Here is a 19,623-nt window from a genome sequence, read left to right on the forward strand (position 1 = left end):
AACCACTCTAACTTGGAAGCAGTAGTTTTGGTTTCTGTGTGTACTCAGGTATACTGAGTACGGTTTCAAATAAATACCAAAATGATCAATTTTAAATACCCAGAGGGTTAGTGAACTTTCTAACACAATGGAAGAGTCCAATACATGGGTATACTTGTTTATCTACTTTTTAAAGTAGTCTATAGTTAGTAAATTTGTAACATGGTTAGCTAAGAAACATGATCTGACGAGAAACACACTCATGACAGTAAGAACTAACTAAAACACTGGCTTATAACTTTTAAGTATGGTCAAGGTTATCTTATTTCATACTTATCCTAAAGATTTATACATGAACTGTCTCTAAAATACAGTGACTGCAGACAAGGGACAAAAGCAAGAGTAGCTGATGGGATCCATAAGCCCCCATTGACCCTGCGCCCAGGCCTCACTCAGCCTCGCCCCACTGGGCAGGTTCTGGAGCTGTTAGCATCAGTGCCGACAGGCATTACCAATGCACTTTGCTTTTCTGTTTCATCTTTCTGTCCAAGCAGGTGTCAAAGCTGGGAGAGATTTTCTGGATTAAAATTTAAAAGGCTAAAGACTTTTAGTCTCATAAAGAAAAAAGGGGGGAAAAGTTGATCAACAAAATTCCATAAATCTCAGGTTAGGCAAAATCACAGCAAACAATGAAAAGTTTGACAGATTATAGACCTAATTTAGACATGGAAAATGATTTAAAAACAGATTCAATTCAACTTTTTATTTAAGTTGAATTAAGTAAGTTTTTTTTTTTTAATGAAATCTTAGAGTCTAGTATTTTTTTTCCCGATTTTCAGGCCTCTGCTTTTGTTTTGGCACAAAACAAAACTGTGGCATGCAAAGAAATCTTACAGCAAACAATCACATTGGAGCAAACCCTATCTCAGTCTTAACTGAATTTTGGTAAGTAGCTTCCTTTTTATTTCCATCACTGCAAAGTCACACAGGTAACAAAGTCACACAGATAACCAAAAGGAAATCTCATCCAAATGGTAACGGGCACTGAGAACCACAGACACAGAACGCGGGTCGGACATAGAACAGACTTTCTGCTGACATTTGGACAGGATGAAAAAGCGAGGCTCACACGACAGTGACAGACCTGCTCAACACACCCACAATTAACACAAGGCATCATTTCCCGTTATGACTTACAAATATGCTCCATTAATTTTACTGAAACTTGTTTATTCCATACACTTAACTACGGGAAAATATTTCATTCTAAGTCACAGTGACACACGTACTACTTCTGATTTCTTTCAGTGTGTATGCTCGACACACTGTGAGTTCTCACAGCTCTCTGACCTGTCTTACTCAGTTCTCAACTGCACTACTCTAAAAGCCAGCTTGTGTAACTGTCTTTTAAAATAAAAAATGCCCTGAAAAAGAAAGGATTTGTGGATGGACAATGTCAAGTCTTGCCAAGACAAGAATCCTATTCTTTCTTTGGTGATGATGGTCTATTCACTTGAGGCTCAGTATGCTCAGAAATGGAATATGGAAAATAAGGCGTCTTACCTGTAGGACCGATGTGTAGAGGGACTGTTGGAAGAATAACCAAATTCCATGGTGTAATGAGATCGCTCTGTGGCAGGCGATGGTGGCGGGTTCAAAATCTAAAAGGAAAACAATTACAATATTAAACTAAGAATACCTTCTCATATAGAATTAGAACACCTTTTTCTTCTATCTCTTCATCTTTGTGTCTATTCTTTTCTATTGCAGCAGTAGCATATTTTTCTTTCCCAAACAACTCCCTAAGTAGAACTTCATGTCTGTGGGTCCCCTTTTTTAGGGCACAGCTCTTCATCCTGAAGCAAGTGGTAAGGAAAACAAAACAAAACAAACATGTCACCTCCATCACTGGCTTGTTTGGAACAGAAAGGTTCTAATTGTTTTAAACACAACATTTTTATTAATTTAAGAGGAATTCTAAGTGTGCTTCCCCTAGTTTATTTTCGTATGTGTAGGTACAAGAACATTTGTGCATGCGTGCATCTGCAGGCCAGAGGACAACCCTAACTGTCATCTCAAGAGAACTATCCACCTCCTTTAACAGAGGCTCTCTCATTAGCCTGAACCTCAGTATCTATCTAGTCTAGACTGAGTTCATTGGCCAGTGAACTCCAGGGCTCTTCCTGTTCCCACCTCTGCAGTCCTGGGAGTAGGAGCCAGGCCCAGCTTTTAACTTGCTCCTGGGGATGGAACTCAGGTCATCTCGCCTGCGAGACGAGCATTTTATGGACTGTACCATCTCCCCAGCCACATGCTTCTTCTTTTAGGGGTTATGAAATAAAGGTCCTCAGTCTATTTGGTGCCACAGCAGTTTAACTTTTACCTGATTTGTGAAATTATTATCTAATGCTTTCAACTATGTTTATTATTCTACAGTAAACTTAAATAAAATTATAAGCACAAGACAGTGGTGATAAATTCTATATACTTAACTCCTATTTAACTGATTTTACATTATTATCACTGAGTATCCACGTTAAAGTGAGTTAATTTAACATGCAAAGTATTTAACAGTGAAAGAAAAGTCAAGTGAAAGCAGACTGCTTACTGCAGGGAAATAAGTGCCTTTGGTGCTTGAAGAACTGCTTGAAGATGCCCCTGTGACGTGTGCGCGATCGTAGGGGGGTCCACTGCTGCCCCCCATGATACTAAGGGAACTGAGCATTGATTTGCCTCGAGACATTCCTGAAGGAGAGAAAGGAAAGGTGTAACACCTATAAAAATACATGAAATAGCTAATCAACATTGAAGTTACAAGCAGACTACTAAAGCAACTTATGCCCTCTTTCCCTATTGACAGCTGTAAAGAGTGTGGCACAAGGAAATGAAGGCTGAAATGAATGGGTTCATTGAGAACTATCCTCAAATAAGGCCAAGTAGCTGCCGCCTGATCCTGTCAAGGGAAGCAGCCCGTAAAAATGAGAAGTTTTCATGGGAAATTAAGAAAAGGACTGTGGGGATGAAGACTGTAAATCAAAGTAAATTAAACCAACAGATGAGCTCCAAAGAAAGCAAAACCTCTTTTATAAGACAAACGCAATACCTAGAAGACACTTTTCTACCTACGTGACTCTGATACCTCTGGAACTCAAAATTACTAATGCTAAAGAAAAATTTGACCTGTTCCAAGTAGGTTCCCATTTCTACTTAATGAAAACAGGTATGACAACATTTATCAGCTTAAATATTATGACTGTTTTTGAGAGTCACAACCATAGTAAATTACTATTTTCAGGTCTCTGGCCATGCATCTCCTCCATATTCATTAAAAGGCAAGACTCTTCTCACTAAAGGCACCACAACACTCTGGGGAAAGCTTTACTGCCCAAGAATAATATGGCCTCCCAAGGGTGGAATGCCAGCATCTGGCTACACCTAAACCAACCCTGCACCACTGTCACTGTTAGATCAGAAGAAGACAGATGGCAGTATGTTCCTTACTTGTCAACCAGCTATTTCCAAATCCTTTTCTGTGGAAAGCAAACTGATCTGTCTTTGGATTCCTTTATCCCTGGACGCAATAGCCTCCAGGTGTCCAGTAGTAAAACTAAAGTGTAGGTGTTCGCCAAGGCACTGGCTGATGTGCTTTCAGTAGTACACCCCACAGTGCAGTCAGAGGCCTGAGGCTAGCAGACTAAATCAGACCTAAGTCTTTCTGCATAGCGAGACAGTGTTAAAATGTTTAAAAAAAAATTATTCTGATAAGCTCTTAACCCAAAGGGCTGTCCTTTCTCCATTATGAAAATTGAGCAATTAAAAAAAAAAAAAAAAAAAAAACCCTTAAGACTGGACAAGACAGACTCTTACACACCAGCCTTCACTCACCTGGAAGAGAACCCGACAAAGAGCTTGGGTGTGGAACATAACCGAGGGGCACAGAAGCTGGGCCGTGAACCACATAGTCGTTAGTCATGGTCTCCCCATCTCCCTTCATACGAGGACACAGCATCCTCTGGCAGATAAAGTATATGGTTCCAGACACAAAAATGGTGACAATAACTCCAATAACTGAACCAACTGTGTTGGTGGCCTGTGGTGCTGGCTCCTCAGTTGGATCTAAAATGGAGAATACTGTAGTTATCTAATGGAAAAACAACTGCATAGTCAAAATAGCAATAAAACAATGGAAAAAATCAAAATAATGTCGATAAATCAAACTATATGTATAGTTCATATGTAAACAAACACATTAACATATATTATCATCCCACATAAAACATGAATTAAATGGTGTTAATTAAATAAACCTAAAGAAGATGCTGTGAAATGAAAAAAAGACAGTGGACCAGGAAGTATCACTATAAACTTTCAGTCAAAAGGGAGAGACCTAGAGATGTCACCAAATGCTTACAGTAGAATGGTGAAGAAGCCAAAAACTGCCTTGAACTGGAGTTTAGATTTGAATAGTGCCACTTAGGTCTACAGAAGGAAATCCGTACTGTCCTCAGGCCCTGTGGCTGCCTGAGAGCAAGGATACACACAGGTCTTTAATTACTAGAGGACTCACAAAGGCCAGAGCATGAGAAGACGATCCTGCCCAGGACACTCACCTTCCTAGATCTCTGACTGCTTGAGTCTTTAAGAAGGAAAAGGCATGAATGGAAAGAGCAAGAACAAGGGGATTACCAAGTTTAGCACCCACTCTGTTATTCAAAAGAAAAAAAAATTCCATTCTGACTAGTTAACCCATGGATAATTTTGCAATGAAGACCCCTTAAAAGACCCCTGCTTACTGACATTCAAATCTCCCATCCATGTAGCTAAACTCATCTCTGACAGAAAAACGAGTGACAATGGCAGCATTAAGTTACCTTGCTGTAGCCATCCATTCCAAATTTAGTCTGTGGAATCTGTGGCATATACTATCTTTAGTCTTTTTGTATTTAGTCATTTTGTATTTTGTTCTAGTGCCTTCTTATTCCTTCCCAATGCCAAGACTCATGAATGAATAATCCTCTCTTGATGTTCCTGCCCCAAACTCATGGTGTCTGGGTATGTGGCTGATGAAAGGCTTCTTCCCTCAGCACTACAGGGAAATGTCCCTGACAAAGCTAGACGTCTCCTATTTGCCATATTCAAGAGACTCTTCAACTCACAGACCTCTACAGGCTCCACAGAGTGGGATCCTGTTTTCCTTTCAACAGTATCTGCTAACTGTGGAAGATAGTTCTCCTAGTTTTACTATTTGTTTATTCAAACAGTGTCTCACCTGGTGCAGGTGGGCTTTAATCCTGCTACACAGCTAAAGCTGAAGTCCTGACCTCCACTGCCTCCCCAGTGCTGGGGTCACAAGTGTGTATAACTACAACCCACCCTATTTACTAGCTCTGATTATTCCTGCTGTCAATTAATTGTGCAGGTTTCCCTGAGTTATTACTATCTACTTGTTTCCTCCTCTACTCTCTGGAGATTTCATCCATTACTATAGTCCTTTCTCACCATTAATAAAGAGTGCCAGATACCTTCCTGAGCTATAGACCCATCAGATCAACTTCCTAACAGTAGTAAAGGAAGAGCCCATAGTTACCTTCATTATAACATATCCCAAACTGAACTCAGCATTATCACCATTTCTCCCAGATCCAGAGGTAAAAAGTAATAAATGGGGTAGACCAGTTAAGAACAAGAGACTGGCATGACTGTGGCAAGCTGTAAAGTGCATGGTGAAAGCCATTTAAATTTAAAGCAAAGCTAGCAAACAACACTGCATTAACCGAGCGTCACACCCACACCAGGGTATGTTATGGTACTTCAGCGTTTAGTTCCTGCTGTATACCCAGGCTAATGACTCCAGTCACTCTGTGAGATACCCATGGGTCAACTGCAAATCGTATCTAAGTGGCTACTAATCCTTCTGCCTCTGAAATAACTGAAACACTGTCTTCCTTTCCCAACTGTACTGCTCCTCTTGATTTAGGTCATCGTTTGTCAGAACCACAAAAGCCTCCTAAGCTTTTCAACTACAGAATGTAAGTTATTAGAAGATGGTGGAAATAACTTAGTGGGTTGCAACCAGCATTTTAAACAAAGGAAAGATAAAACATCAAGGCGTAGCCCACCTCAGGATCATAAGCACTGCTCTGTGACACCTGTTTATACATGCACCCATCTTTATTCTTCTCTTGATGTAGTACAAAGAAATTTGAAAACAAGCAGCCAAATAGATGTCCCTGCCTACAATCTTATCGCCTCTAACATGCTTTCGCGTTTCTACCTTAGCCTTTTCTTAAAAATGTCAGTGATTTTGCACTGTGAATGGAGTATCACGTCTGATTTTAAGAAGGAAAGCTGCCTGTGATCTCTCTTTGCGCCACCCTAAAGACACAGCTAATGTGGCAATCCATCTACACACAGCAGTTCCAGAAAGGTGACTGGTGTCACACCTTTCTGGCTCTACACATAATGCAGGATCTCTACCAATCCTGCATACTGTCATTCATCAACATCTGGTCTTAAGTATCATTTTTCCAGGAAGCTTCCTTGATCTACTCCATCTTCACTCCTAAGGAGTTGGTTGTCTCCTCCTCCGTGCTGCCGCTTGTGTGCTCCGTTACAACACTTCTGAAGCTCACACTCCATTACCAACAATACCTACCATGAACCAGACAACACCTTCACCAGGCTAAATGATTCATGCACTAAAGAAGTTCATTCTTTTTACAATCATGATAAATATCAGCATCATTTTACAGGTAAGTAAACTAATTTTAACAAGAACAAATATATTTTCTGTTGAAGAATGACCTATGGTTCAAGCCCCAGCCTGTAATCCTGAGCTCCCTATTCTGGTTTCCATCCGAACTACAGAGGACTGTGTGAGCTCTGGCCCATGTCCAACCTTGGCAAATAATATGAGGGAGTTAAGTGTTTGCTCAAGGAATGAACAGATTCTGAATGTGCAAACTTTTAAAAATTCTATCACAGTTTTGTGAGGATAAACCTATGCATGCTAAGTTCTACTCAGAATTATGTTTACTGAGTTGAAATACTCTATGTTAGAGCACTGGCCAAACGTTATGAACTCTGATAAACCGTAGGCTGTCCAGTCAATGATCACTAAGTCTCTGGGCATACAGTGGCCCAAGCATGTTCAGGCTGCACTTTTAAAAGCTCTGAAAACCAGGACCTGTGGGACATATCAGTAATTCAAGCAACCAGGAAGCTGATGGGAAAAGATCAGATAGTTCAGGGTCACTCCTACACTAGTGAGCTCAAGGCTAGCCTGAAGAGTGGATGGGAGGCTAGCTCAGACGGAAGAAAGGAAGAAGAGAGGCAGGCAAGCAGGCACAGAGGGAAAAAGGATAGCAGGAAAGAAGGAAGAAGAACACATGTAAATTCTCGACCACAAGAAACTGGTAGAAACATGTCAAGAAAACAGTTAAACACAGACTAATGTTCAGAACGCAGTTCAGATCAAGAATTAATTTCCACATATCTAAATTATCTGAGAATTTTGTGACTTTAGTTATGGCAATGCAATGCTTATTCTTTCCTGGTGTTTTACTAAATACCTCTGTATACAAGGAAACTACTGTCCTCACACAATTATTAAAAGCAAAGCAGAAGCTCTCTCTGGCACAAATAACTAGCATATGTGTGTTCTCCATAAGGAAATCAAGAGTTTAAGTAAAGCACAAAAAGGAAAAGCTGTTTTTCAAATTTGCCTTTGAGAACAATTTACTTGGCTTCCTTCCTACTTACAACAGTCCAGTTCATCAGATTTGTCACTGCAGTCCACATTGTGGTCACATTTCTTGTGTTTTCCGACACACTGACCATTGGCACAGCGGAACTGATCAATTAAACAAAGCACTAGAAAAAAGATACAGTTTTATTTTTATCACCACCTAAAGATAAATTCTATCAAGAATCAAATGCTTTCTAAGCACAATCTAAGAACACATCAGGCTCAGACACAATGTCAGTACCAATCTCTAAGGATTCCCATTGGTAGAGAAGAGACATTCTCTGCTTTGTTCTTACATTTATTTTACTTAATTTTTGATGCTGTTTCTCAATCTTCAGAGCTTATTGGTGTGGTTTGGATGGTCTAAGTATATTCATTTCCCTAAAGGTTCACATCCTGGAGCCCTCGTCCTTAGTGGTTTGGGATACAATAGAGGTGGAGGGAGCCTGGTGGGAGGTAACTGGACCTCATTCTCAGAACGTGTTAGGGAGCCCTCAATGTACCCTTTGAGAAAAACTATTGCTATAGAAGAGCAAGCCTGGGGCTAGAGAGATGGCTCCGTGGTTAGGAGCACTGGCTGCTCTTCCAGAGGTCTCTCAGTTCAATTTTCAGCATCCACATGGAGACTCACAGCTCTAACTCCAGAACCAAGGGACTAGAAATAGAAATCCTTTTCTGGCCTCTTCAGGCACCATGCACATAGTTACACAGAAAAACACGCAGGGAAAATACCTGCACATATGAAAAGGAAGGACAAGCCTGGCCATCCTCTCACTCTCTCAAGTGTTCCTCCCACCATGTGCTGCCCTCTGCCATGAAGTTTCCTTTCACCAGAGTCTACCTAAAGCCGCACATGCCCTTGACATTTCAGAACTGTGAACTAAATACCTTGTTTCTTTATAAAAATGCCCTCTGTGGTGGCTTGAATGAGCAATGCCTCATTATAAGCTCACACGTTCACACAGGTCCCCATTTGGTGGAGCTGTTGTGGAGATTACTGGGAGCTGCAGTTTTGCTAGAGGAGTTACATGACTGGGGACGGGCTTTCAGGGTCTACGGTCTCACGCCACTTCCATAAGGTAGAAGATGTGATCCCTCAGATTCCCTGCCTTTGTAGAGTGAGTCTTCCCTTCTACTTAAGCCAAAATAAACGTTTCTTCACTAAGTTGCCCTTGGTCAGGGTATTTTATCACACATCATGGCATTTCAATAAAGTAGCAAAAGGAACACATTAATTTGCAGAGACCTTACACATATGAAATGATTCAAATAATTAAAATGCATAATGTTCATGGCATAGTCAAATATAAGACCCAAATCTATTGAGCAACCCCCGCCAATTGAACCAACAAACCCACTGATTTTTAAATAATTTGGTGCAAAGAGACTGTAAACCAAGCACTGAGGAATTTTTAATACCTTCACAGTTCTTCTCGTCTGATTTATCTTGACAGTTTGCATCACCATTGCATCGAAGGGCACCATCAATGCACTGACCACTGGCACACTGGAACTGAGACTCTGAGCATACAGGACAATTGAGTTCATCACTATGATCTTCACATTCAGTATACCCATCACACCTCCAAGCCACAGGGATACAGTCGATGTCCCCAGTGAAACAAGTAAACTGCTGAGGAGAACACGTTGGAGGTTCTTCATATGATCAATGGGAGAAAGAGACAAAAATAACAGTGGTCACAAGGCGATAGGAACAATTTTGGCCAAGTGAGCTCATTAAAAGTAAACATACGATGTTTTACAATAAATAGGATTTGTAACCTACGTCATCCAGTTAGTCATCCAGATGTAGTAACTAATAAAACACTGACAGGTATTGTCTTGTAATTACAGTTTGAATAGAATCTGCACCTGCTCTGACCTCACAAACTACCCTGGAATAAGCACCATTACTGCCAAGTATCTTAAAGTTGATTTAGAGTGAACATTTTTCCTAGCCCTGAAGTTCTCAAAAGCTTGTTCACAACCCCCTGAAGATCCCTACTTCTTTTCACTGGGTCCACTATGGGAGGGTCAGAACACAACCCAAGAATGGAGTCCTGTGAGGAGAATTATTAGCAAGAGTCTTGTGACCTCAGTTTCTTAAAACAAACAAACAACAACAACAAAAAACACAAAACAGTTCTTGGAATGTGTTTTCGTGTTCCTCCAGATATAGTGAATAGAAATGAGTGTACTTCAGACTGCTCACTACAATTGGGTACTATTGTTTGTTTATATGCCTCCAAGGAAAAACATGTTTCTGCCACGTGCAGCTTGTCGCCATGTGTGGCTTGCCCGCCATGTGAGGCCTGGTCCTTGTGACTGAATACTTTACTCATTTGACTCCTCTTAACCCTTAGAGTACAAACTGATGTTCTGAATAAAGTTGGCTACTGCATGAGTCAGCCTCATTTATCATTTATACTGCCAGGTTCCACCACCAGTTAGAGCAGCAGTAAACAGGTGAGAACTGTGTTTTACAATAATTCTGAAGTGGCATTTGCATTTTCACATTTGCATTGATGCCACAGAAAAGGGACTCATGGATAAATCTACAGGCACCTTAGTAGACACAATATATTTGACCACAGTAATAGGAGCATGGAACCACAGCTTCAATGAACAGAACAAGCCAGCTTCACTTAATGAAAGCTGGATTATAGTTCATCCTGTAATCTCAGCACTTAGGCAGTTCAGGGAAGGAATTAGGAGTTAAAGGTCATTGCTAGCCACACATCAAATTTGAGACCAGCCTAGGCTACACGAGATACTGTCTTTAAAGAAAAAAATATCATGATACTTCAGTAAGAGAAATGTTGTTAAAAAAAAAAAAAATTAAGCCTTGAGCTCTTCGCCATTGTTTGGTGAGAAGGAGGTACACATTATGCTCACATTCACATCTAAACAAGCTAGTTTTTAGTAGGCAAGCATCTGTCTACACTGCAAACATAAATCAAAGTGGAGTATTATTTTAATCTAAAAGGCCAATTATAGTTACCTACACTCAGGTATTCAGCAGAAATTAAACCAAACAAAAAACTGAATGAGCCTATTACTTAAACACTCACACACACACAAACAAAAACAACGGATAGTTTTATAATTATAAAATTGGAACTTGCGATCAGAAATTCAAGTTCTGGAAAATCTGAATCTGCCCAATTCTGCAAACCTGACAGATGAGCAGCACCCACATTCTTCTCACAAGACAGGTGTAACATTACTAAATGTGAGCTTTTGAAACTGCATAACAAAACCGGTCAAAATCTGAAGATCTAAAAATTTATCTTTTAATATCTGTATTTTATGTATGAGTGGGTAAGTATGGACACAATGTCCATGGTTGTGGGCTACCATGTGGGTGCTAGAAACCAAACCTGGGTCCTCTGCAAGAGCAGCCAAGTACACAGAACCCTCTCTAGACTTCTAATGAACTTCTAGTATTTCCAGAAGACTACATTCTGAAACTACACGTGGTTTACAATCTACAGAAAATAAACAGATGGTACTGCTGGGCATGGTGCTGTCCATGAATGATTCTAGCAACTGGGAGGCTGAAGATCTCAAGTTTGAGACTCAGATAGGGTACATACAGAGACCCTGTCTCAAGAATCAACACCAGGGAGGGGTGGGGTAGGAGACTGAAGGAAGATCTCACTGTGTAGCCCAAGCCTCAAACTCACAGTGATCCCATCTCAGCCTCCCAAGTTTGGGGGTTACAGGCACAATCCACCACATGTGGTTTTCTCTCCTCTCTCTTTCTCCTTTACCTCCCTTCCCTCATCTTCTTGGTGTGCGGCATATGTGCACGTGTGTGTGCAGGTACAGGTCAGGGGAGGACGTTGGGTGTTCTGTTCCACTGTTCTCCACTTAAGACACGGTCTCTCACTGAGCCTGGAGCTACACTGGCCAGCAAGCACCACTGATCCTCCTAACTCACCACAGCAATAGAGTCACAAGTACACACAGCCACGCCAGGCATTTATTTATTTATTTTCACATGGGGTTTAGAATTATGACCAGAATCCTTATGCTTGTACAGCAATGTTCTTCTACTGAGCCATCACCTCAGAGAACCCCCAGCCCTTATGTATGTGTCCAAATCCCAATCCTTTCTATTTTTTTAAGAGTCAAGGTCTCATCATATGTTCCTGCTAAACTCAAATTCACAACCATCCAAGCAACTTAAACTGGTATTATAGGTACATGCTATCACACACAGTAACATTAGTGACAAGTGTATGTGTGTGCATGCGTGTATACATACATCTTTGGTAGTACTGGGATAGAACCAAAAGATTTTACACATACCAGGTGAACATCTATTACTGAGCTATGTTCCTAGCGCAACACAAATATTTTACTATAAAACATAAATTAATGTTATTTAATCAAACCAGTAAGAAAATACTGCTTGCAAATTTAATTAATCAATTAATTAATGGAAAATATAAAAAGGAAGTTATTGTTTGTCAAAAGTTAATGTAGAGGGCTGGAAAGATGGCTCAGAGGTTAAGAGCACTGTCTGCTCTTCCAGAGGTCCTCAGCTCAATTTTCAGCAACCATATGGTGGCTCACAACCATCTAGTTGTGAAATCTAGTACCCTCTTCTGGCCTGCTGGCTCACATGCAGGAAGAATATTGTATAAATAATAAATAAGTAAATCTTTAAAAAGATTTAGTGTAGAGTCTAAGATGAATAACCATATTATTTGGAAAGGCTATCATTACTATTTGTGCCTATTCATGTACATTTATGTACGAGTAGACCAATGGTCAATGCCAGGCAGTTCCCTCTATTACTCTCTGAGACAAGATTTCTTACAGAATCTAGAGCCTATCACTTCAGCCAGACAGAATGGACCATCAGCTGCAGGGCACAGCTTCTTCTGACTCCTGGGGTTACCGATGTGCACATCCACACTGGCTTCTTATGTCCATACTGGGGATGTGAACTGCTAGTGTATAGGTACATCTTCCCAATCCACAGAAAAGCTATTATTACAGTCTATTTTCTAGCTATATATCTATGTGAGGCAAATATTCTTTATTTGCTCCAACCAAAACTATGTATTATAGAAGAACAATGCAGAAACCATGGAATCATGAAAATCCAGCAGACATTACAAGGATTTACAAAAATACACAAAATCTACAAAGATACAAAAATACAAAAACTCTTCACAGTAAAGTTTTCTGCCTTAAAATGGTTTCCTTAACATAATTCATTTATGCAAGTGGTCAGCATTTAGTATTCTTACAAAAATTAGAGAGGTTAAGTGGTGCTCAGACATCTTACTATACACATACGGGACAGTGATCTTTAAATCACAAGAGTAGAAGAACTAGAGAGTGCCTTAAAGCCTTCATTACTTCATCACCCTGTGTTTGTATGCATGAAGTCTTGCCATACAGACCAGGCTGATCCTCAGTTGGAGAAAATCCTGCCTCATCCTTCTCAATTCTGGGATTACAGGTTTGTAATCCTATGTTATTATTAATATTATTTAATATATATTACACACTTAATACATCATGATTTCATTAAAACACATGCTAGTAAATTCTCTAAGGAACACATGAATTCATCATATGCTGATGTGAAATGCTTTATCTTTAAAACAGACTAGTGCAGGTTATACTTAAAAAATTTCATGGTAAATCTGAAGGATTGTTTTCTTAGTGTTTATTATGTTTTCAAAAGCTATACTAGATTATGTGGAGAATTTAAAAGCATAAAATATAATCTATGTTCCTTTTTTAAAAAAAGTCAATTTAGTTAAGATAGGCACAGAAAGTACATAATAACTGACAACACAGTCCACAGTGTAACATGGATGCAAAGCAGCTATGAAAGGGCTCTCAGAGCACAGGGACCCAAGTGCAACTGATGAATAAATAAGAGGCTAGTACAAAAGTAGAGAAGCACATTTCTGTAATGGCATGAGCATATGCACTTGCCAGAATGGCATCTGGCGATTCTATACTTCACCTATTTACATGATAGAATCAACGTAAGTTACAAAAACTATAAATAACATGCACAGAAGTTTCATTCAAAATTAAAAATCAACAGTTCCTCACAGGAGAGTAACTTTAGTGTTACATAATGAACTGTGACTCAGTAATAAAAAAGTGCTGACACATTTGATACACTATTGGATTTCAAAACTACATTACATAAGAGAATTATGTAAGAGAACCCAAAACCAAAAGATTACATGTCATGATCCCACTGATAATGTTCAAGAAACTATGTGTGGGGCTATTGTGTGACAAGTAGGTGCTTCTACTAGAGAGCTGCCTGGGAAGAACCCAAGGATGCCTTCCTCTTCCTTTTCCTTCTGTCCCTCTGCTTCCTCCTTTCCATTCTCTCTTGCAGTGGAAGACTGACACAAGGTCCCACTAAGAAGCACAGTGCTGGCATCACGGGCACCAGCCACTGTGCACAGTGCAACACATTTTTTCTGTGATTGCTCTGACCTTTCTTTCCCAAATCCCTATAGGTTCGGTTTTTTGTTTGTTGTTGTTTTGTTTTGTATTTTTGAGAAAGGGTCTCATTGCCCAGGCTGACCCTGAACTGTCTCCATCTCTCAAGCATACCTTTAAGAGTACTTTCTTAAGAGCAATGCCTACATCTGAAGTCAGGTGACCACTAACACAGATGTATTCATTTTCTAAAGCCTGCTATTCTTTTAAAAAAATCAAAAAATCACTTTATAAGCAAAAACAAACAAACAAACAAAACCACCAACCCCTTTTAAAAGACATCTTCTAACTGGAAGATGAGATCCTGCTCAGTTTTATCTGTTATTAACACAGTGAGAAATTTCTTTAGGCCTTAAAATGGGAAACATGTAAGATTCAAATGAAGAATAGCTTGTGGCAAGTCTTGATACTACACAGAAACAAGCAAACAAACAAACAAAAATAACACTTTTTTCTGCTTAAGCCAAACACATTTTTATATCAGCTTCATAATCACAATATTTATTAAGTGTATAACTTGGACTGAAGATAAAGCTCAGTGGTAATATGCCTAATATCTACAACGCTACTAGGTTCAATCCCTGGCACTAAAAGAAGAAAACTATTAAAACTCAGTTGTATGGGAGGGAGGTACAGGGGGGATACAAAGTGAGTAAACTATAATTAATAAAAATAAAAATAATTTTAAAAAGCTAAAAGAAAAAAACCACCTCAGTTGCTATATTTAACAAATTTTCAAATAATAAAAACTAGGTCCCTTTTAAATTGCTACCTTTGCAGATAACAGTATACCACATCATTTTTCTTCAATGCAAATTAACTGTGAGGGGATGGAAATATGGCTCAGAGGTTAAGAACATTGCCTGTTCTTCCAAAGGTCCTGAGCTCAAGTCTCAGCAACCACATGGTGGCTCACAACCATCTACCTTGAGTCCTGGTGCCCTCTTCTGGTGCACAGGCACACATGCAGGCAGAACACTGTATATATAATAAATAAATCTTTAAAAAAAATAAAATTAAATTAACTGTGAATTATATCCAGGTTGAGGATTTCTTAATTAAAAGTAGGAACATTATTAGGGTGTTAACTGTTGCCACACTATGATCTGGCAGTTAACAAAAGAATACAGCAATGTGTTAGGCCTCACACGTGATAACCAAGTTCACTCCACTGGGGAGATGACACAGTAGGTTCAAGAATAAGGACCACACAGGCTGGCCATATGCATCCGTAATCCCAGCTCTCCTATAACAAGGCAGAGAGCAGAGACAAAGTGTACAGCCCACCCGCCTGGCGTGCAGTGATGAACAGTCTTCTGACTCCCCACCTGCACCTGCACTTACACATGGGAACATGCATGTGAGTGTGCATCCCTAGACACATGCAGACATACACACCATAGGGGTTTTTTAACTTTTCATTCACTGTTGGGTTTATTTTTGTTTTTTTGTTTTCTTTTTAAAACAACAGGAGAATCCTAATGGATTTGAACAAAAGAACATTCAAAAGAAAACACTGGACACACTCCAAACAATGACACCCTGACAGAATCCAGAATTCCATGAGTGAAGACCAGAGTGAATTCATCTTACTATTCCCTTGGGGAGTAGGAAAGCTACTATATTATTAGGAAATATGATTCATAAGCTGAAAATATCACAATACATATATAATGAAATACTATTTGACTTTTAAAAAGGGAACTCCTATTATCTGCTACAGAGAGATGAGCCTATGGAATATGTGTTAAATGAAATAAGGCAGGCACAAAATGGTAAACTGTATGTGGAATGTATAAAGCCCAAACACACAGAAACAAAGTTTGTTAAAATGGTGGTCACTGGAGGCTGTAGTAGCACAAGTAAGTCTAGGGAGCAGGGGGAGAAGGCAAGCCTGGTAGATGTGCAAATGAACAGAACATAAACGAGCAAGTAAGTCAGGAGAAACAGCAACTTCACTGACTAGCAATAGATGGCTAGATCAAGCTATGGAATTTTGGTTTGCACAAGAAAGATTTCAGCATCCTCACCTCCACAGGACAGCTCATCCTGGAGCAGAACTAAGTGCATGGGACAAGAACATCGTGTAGTGCCATCTCCTTTTACAAGGCAAATATGTGAACAGCCACCATTATCCTGGGCACAAGGGTGCTGTCCTGGAAAAGAGTGCAATTATCAAAATCAATGATTTTCAAGCTGTGCTGATGCACACCTTTAATCTCCATGCTTGGAAGACAGAAGAAGGTGGATATCTGAGTTCGAGGACAGTCTGGTCTACAGAGTGAGTTCCAGGACAACCAGGGCTATACAGAGAAACCCTGTCTTGAGACCAACCCCACCACCACCAAAAATCAATGATTTATGAACCACCAACAATAGCAACTATAAAATAAGTTCTGATTGTATTTCTATATAGTTAAATTCCACACTCTAATCCCTATACAACTCAATATCTATGCATGACCACTACAAGGAGGAGGGAGGAGGAGATGGGTGTCTTCGTTTAAACTGGTCTTAAACTCTTAGGTTCAGGTGATGCTAGCTCAGCCTCCAAATCTACTGAGGAGGCATGTACAACATCTAGCACGTTCTATCAGTATGCATACATCATTTTAAACTAGTGTAAGCAAGGGCTGGGAAAAACTGCTCTGCGTGAGACTTTTTGCCATGAGTCCAATCCCCAGCACAAATATCAATAAACCTAAACAAGATAATGAATAAAATGTTTAACTGTGATGTTACGATATGTTGATTTTGTAGTTGAGATATTAGCTGGGCGTAATGGGGCATACCTGTATTCCAGTACTTAGGAAGCAGAGGCAAAAGGCTCACTATAAGTTAAGGTCAGAGCTGGCTACCATGTCAGCCAGGACCACACAGTAAGATCTGGTTTCAAAAAATCAAATAAATAAATAAGAAATAATATACAGAACTAGAGCAACTGCTAGGAAATTGCTGGCACTTACATAGCTTTATTTTTGAAATGAGAATTCTAAAGACTTTTACTCAGAAATTCTACTTCTCTAAAGGATAAAATTATTTCATTTTTAAAGGTATATTTTAAATAAAGAATTTTAAAGATTAAAATTAGTAGAAGAAAAAACTTTATGGTCACATAGAACTGAGACAGATTAATTACTTGCTTGTTCAAAGAATTGCAAAGATCTGATTTCCTCTTATTTGGGTGAAGTTAATATGATAAACCATTAGGCAACTTTTCAATGTCTATTTCACAACTTGTACTTATGAAGTCACTGCTCTGAATTTCCTATTTAGCTTGTGTTTCAATCTGACCTTTGCTATTACACTATCACTATCATTACACAATGTACACATCAATTATGATCTGTTTTCTATCATATTATGGGTGCTATCAATCTGTTGATACTGAGATTGTCAACTATCTACAAGAGTAGACTGCCCAAAATAGACATTACTTATTTTATTTGAATATGCATCAACAGAGGTGGTCCTCAGTCTTTCAGGTATACAAAATGCTATTCATTTATCTACTGAGTCTGAAGACCAAACCCAGGGCCTTTTACTACTAAGCAAGTGCTTTACCACGGAGCTACATTACAGGTCTTGGTAGATAGTCCAAGCTGGTTTCAAACTTGAAATAGTCTTACTTCCACCCTGGGTTCTAGGATCACAGGAGTGTCCTATAGTGTACAGGGGTGTGCCTGGCTTCATAATAATTTTGATAGATCCAAATCACTCTGTTTAAGTTATTAGAAACTTCAACAAAGTGTTTTTCTAAATATAAGAACAAAATACAGAAGAAACGTGCTGTCAAAACACCACAAAACCATGTTTTGTTTCCTACAACACACACAATGCTCCTTGGCACTGTCCACTTCACTTACTATATTCCTGCAGGTTCAGCTCCTTCACTGCATGAATGTCACTCAGCTGAGCAATTCGAGCCTGGACCTTGGTTCTTCCTTCTCGACCAGTCATGTCAATTTTTTCAATCATTTGCTGCTGCTTATCAATCCAATAGAGCCAGTTTTCAAACACGGTCAGACCCACAGGCTGCAAGATATTAGAGTCTTCTAGCACTATCCTGTTGGCACCTTGGAAAAGGAGAATATTTGATAGCAATGATTTGTGCAGCTAATTCCCACTTTCAGCATTTATCGCATGAATACCAGGCACATCCTAAAAGTGTGGGAAATACAAGCTCTTTCATCACAAGACTTTAATGTTGCTAAACCAGACAAGCAACTAGGAGTTCGTTCCCAAGATACAGGGAATTTTCTAGTTATGAAATGTAGCAAAGAACTTGGGGCAGCAGGTTTCAATTTGTTTTTAGCAGAATCAATTTTTGAATTAAATTTTATAAAAAAATACACAATAAAGCACATCAAAACAATACTTGTCTAGATGAATCAGTGATGGTAAACCCAGGGTTCCACGCTCAGTTTCCCCCACTTGAGATATCTATTAAAAACAATTCCATTCTCACTCTACCTGGCTTCTCAGAATACACAGAGCCCAGCTGATTCACAGGTTATGGAATAATCCTATAATATCCTAGACTCTAAGAACAGTGATATTCACAAGAGCAAAATAACTTCTGGATGGTGCTGAAGTGATGCCGCACAGGTAAGTGATTTGTGCACCTCTAGAGTTTGATGTCATGCATGCTCTCAGGGGCTCTGAGAACACATTGTCTAACAGGGAGGACCACATTCAAGTAAGCAACAACAAAAGTAACATGACTCAAAGTTGGACTTGTATGTTATAAGAATTTCCTATGAGAGGTGTGTGTGTCTGTGTATGTGTGTGTATACACAAGGGTGTATATGTATGGCACTGAGAACTGAACCCAAGGGCATGCTTATGCTGGGCAAGCGCTCTAGCACTGAGGTACATGCCCAGCCAAGCACTGCAGGTATGGTAAGTTTTAACTCTCATGGGCTCAGGGGTTAAGGGCACTGGCTGCTCTCCCAAGAACACAGATATGATTCTGAGCATCCACATAGCAGCTCTCCATGTGTAACTCCAGTCCCAGGGTATCCTGTGCCTCCTTTGGCCTCCACAGGTACCAGGCACACATGTGGTCCACAGACATGTATTCAGGAAAAACTTTTTTTTAAAACTTATGTCTCAAAACAGGGGAAAAGACAAATTTCCTAGTTTATAGTGTTGACTAAGTAGACAAAAATGTGAGGTTTCTTCTCTTATGAGCATAAGAAGGCTCCAAAGAATGTGCAAAGTACAAGATGACTGCAGAACAAAAAAAAAAAAAAAAAAAAAAAAAAAAATCCCCTTCACAGGCAAAGTCTCCTTCACTGTATATGTAACTTAATAGTGAACTCATGTTCCAAAGCCACAAAACAATTCTAGAAATGGAAATGGCACATGGGTACAGTGATATGTACCCACAATCACTGCTGCTC

General features: G+C 39.5%; 1 protein-coding gene across 2 annotated transcripts in view; it reads right to left on the reverse strand.

The window, feature by feature from the left end:
* Positions 1 to 19,623, reverse strand: part of Lrp6 (LDL receptor related protein 6) — a 118,381-nt gene that overhangs the window by 5,368 nt on the left and 93,390 nt on the right. For both annotated transcript variants that reach the window (XM_021641342.2, XM_021641340.2), the window contains 7 exons: positions 18,085 to 18,294; positions 16,249 to 16,374; positions 9,146 to 9,382; positions 7,741 to 7,851; positions 3,865 to 4,095; positions 2,588 to 2,724; positions 1,543 to 1,640 (listed from right to left, as the gene is read on the reverse strand). In XM_021641342.2, the coding sequence (XP_021497017.1) occupies positions 1,543 to 1,640; positions 2,588 to 2,724; positions 3,865 to 4,095; positions 7,741 to 7,851; positions 9,146 to 9,382; positions 16,249 to 16,374; positions 18,085 to 18,294 (1,150 nt within the window). The remainder of the gene's footprint in view (positions 1 to 1,542; positions 1,641 to 2,587; positions 2,725 to 3,864; positions 4,096 to 7,740; positions 7,852 to 9,145; positions 9,383 to 16,248; positions 16,375 to 18,084; positions 18,295 to 19,623) is intronic.

The sequence above is a fragment of the Meriones unguiculatus genome, chromosome 5, assembly GCF_030254825.1.
Source record: "Meriones unguiculatus strain TT.TT164.6M chromosome 5, Bangor_MerUng_6.1, whole genome shotgun sequence".
In the NCBI taxonomy this organism is placed as follows: domain Eukaryota; kingdom Metazoa; phylum Chordata; class Mammalia; order Rodentia; family Muridae; genus Meriones; species Meriones unguiculatus.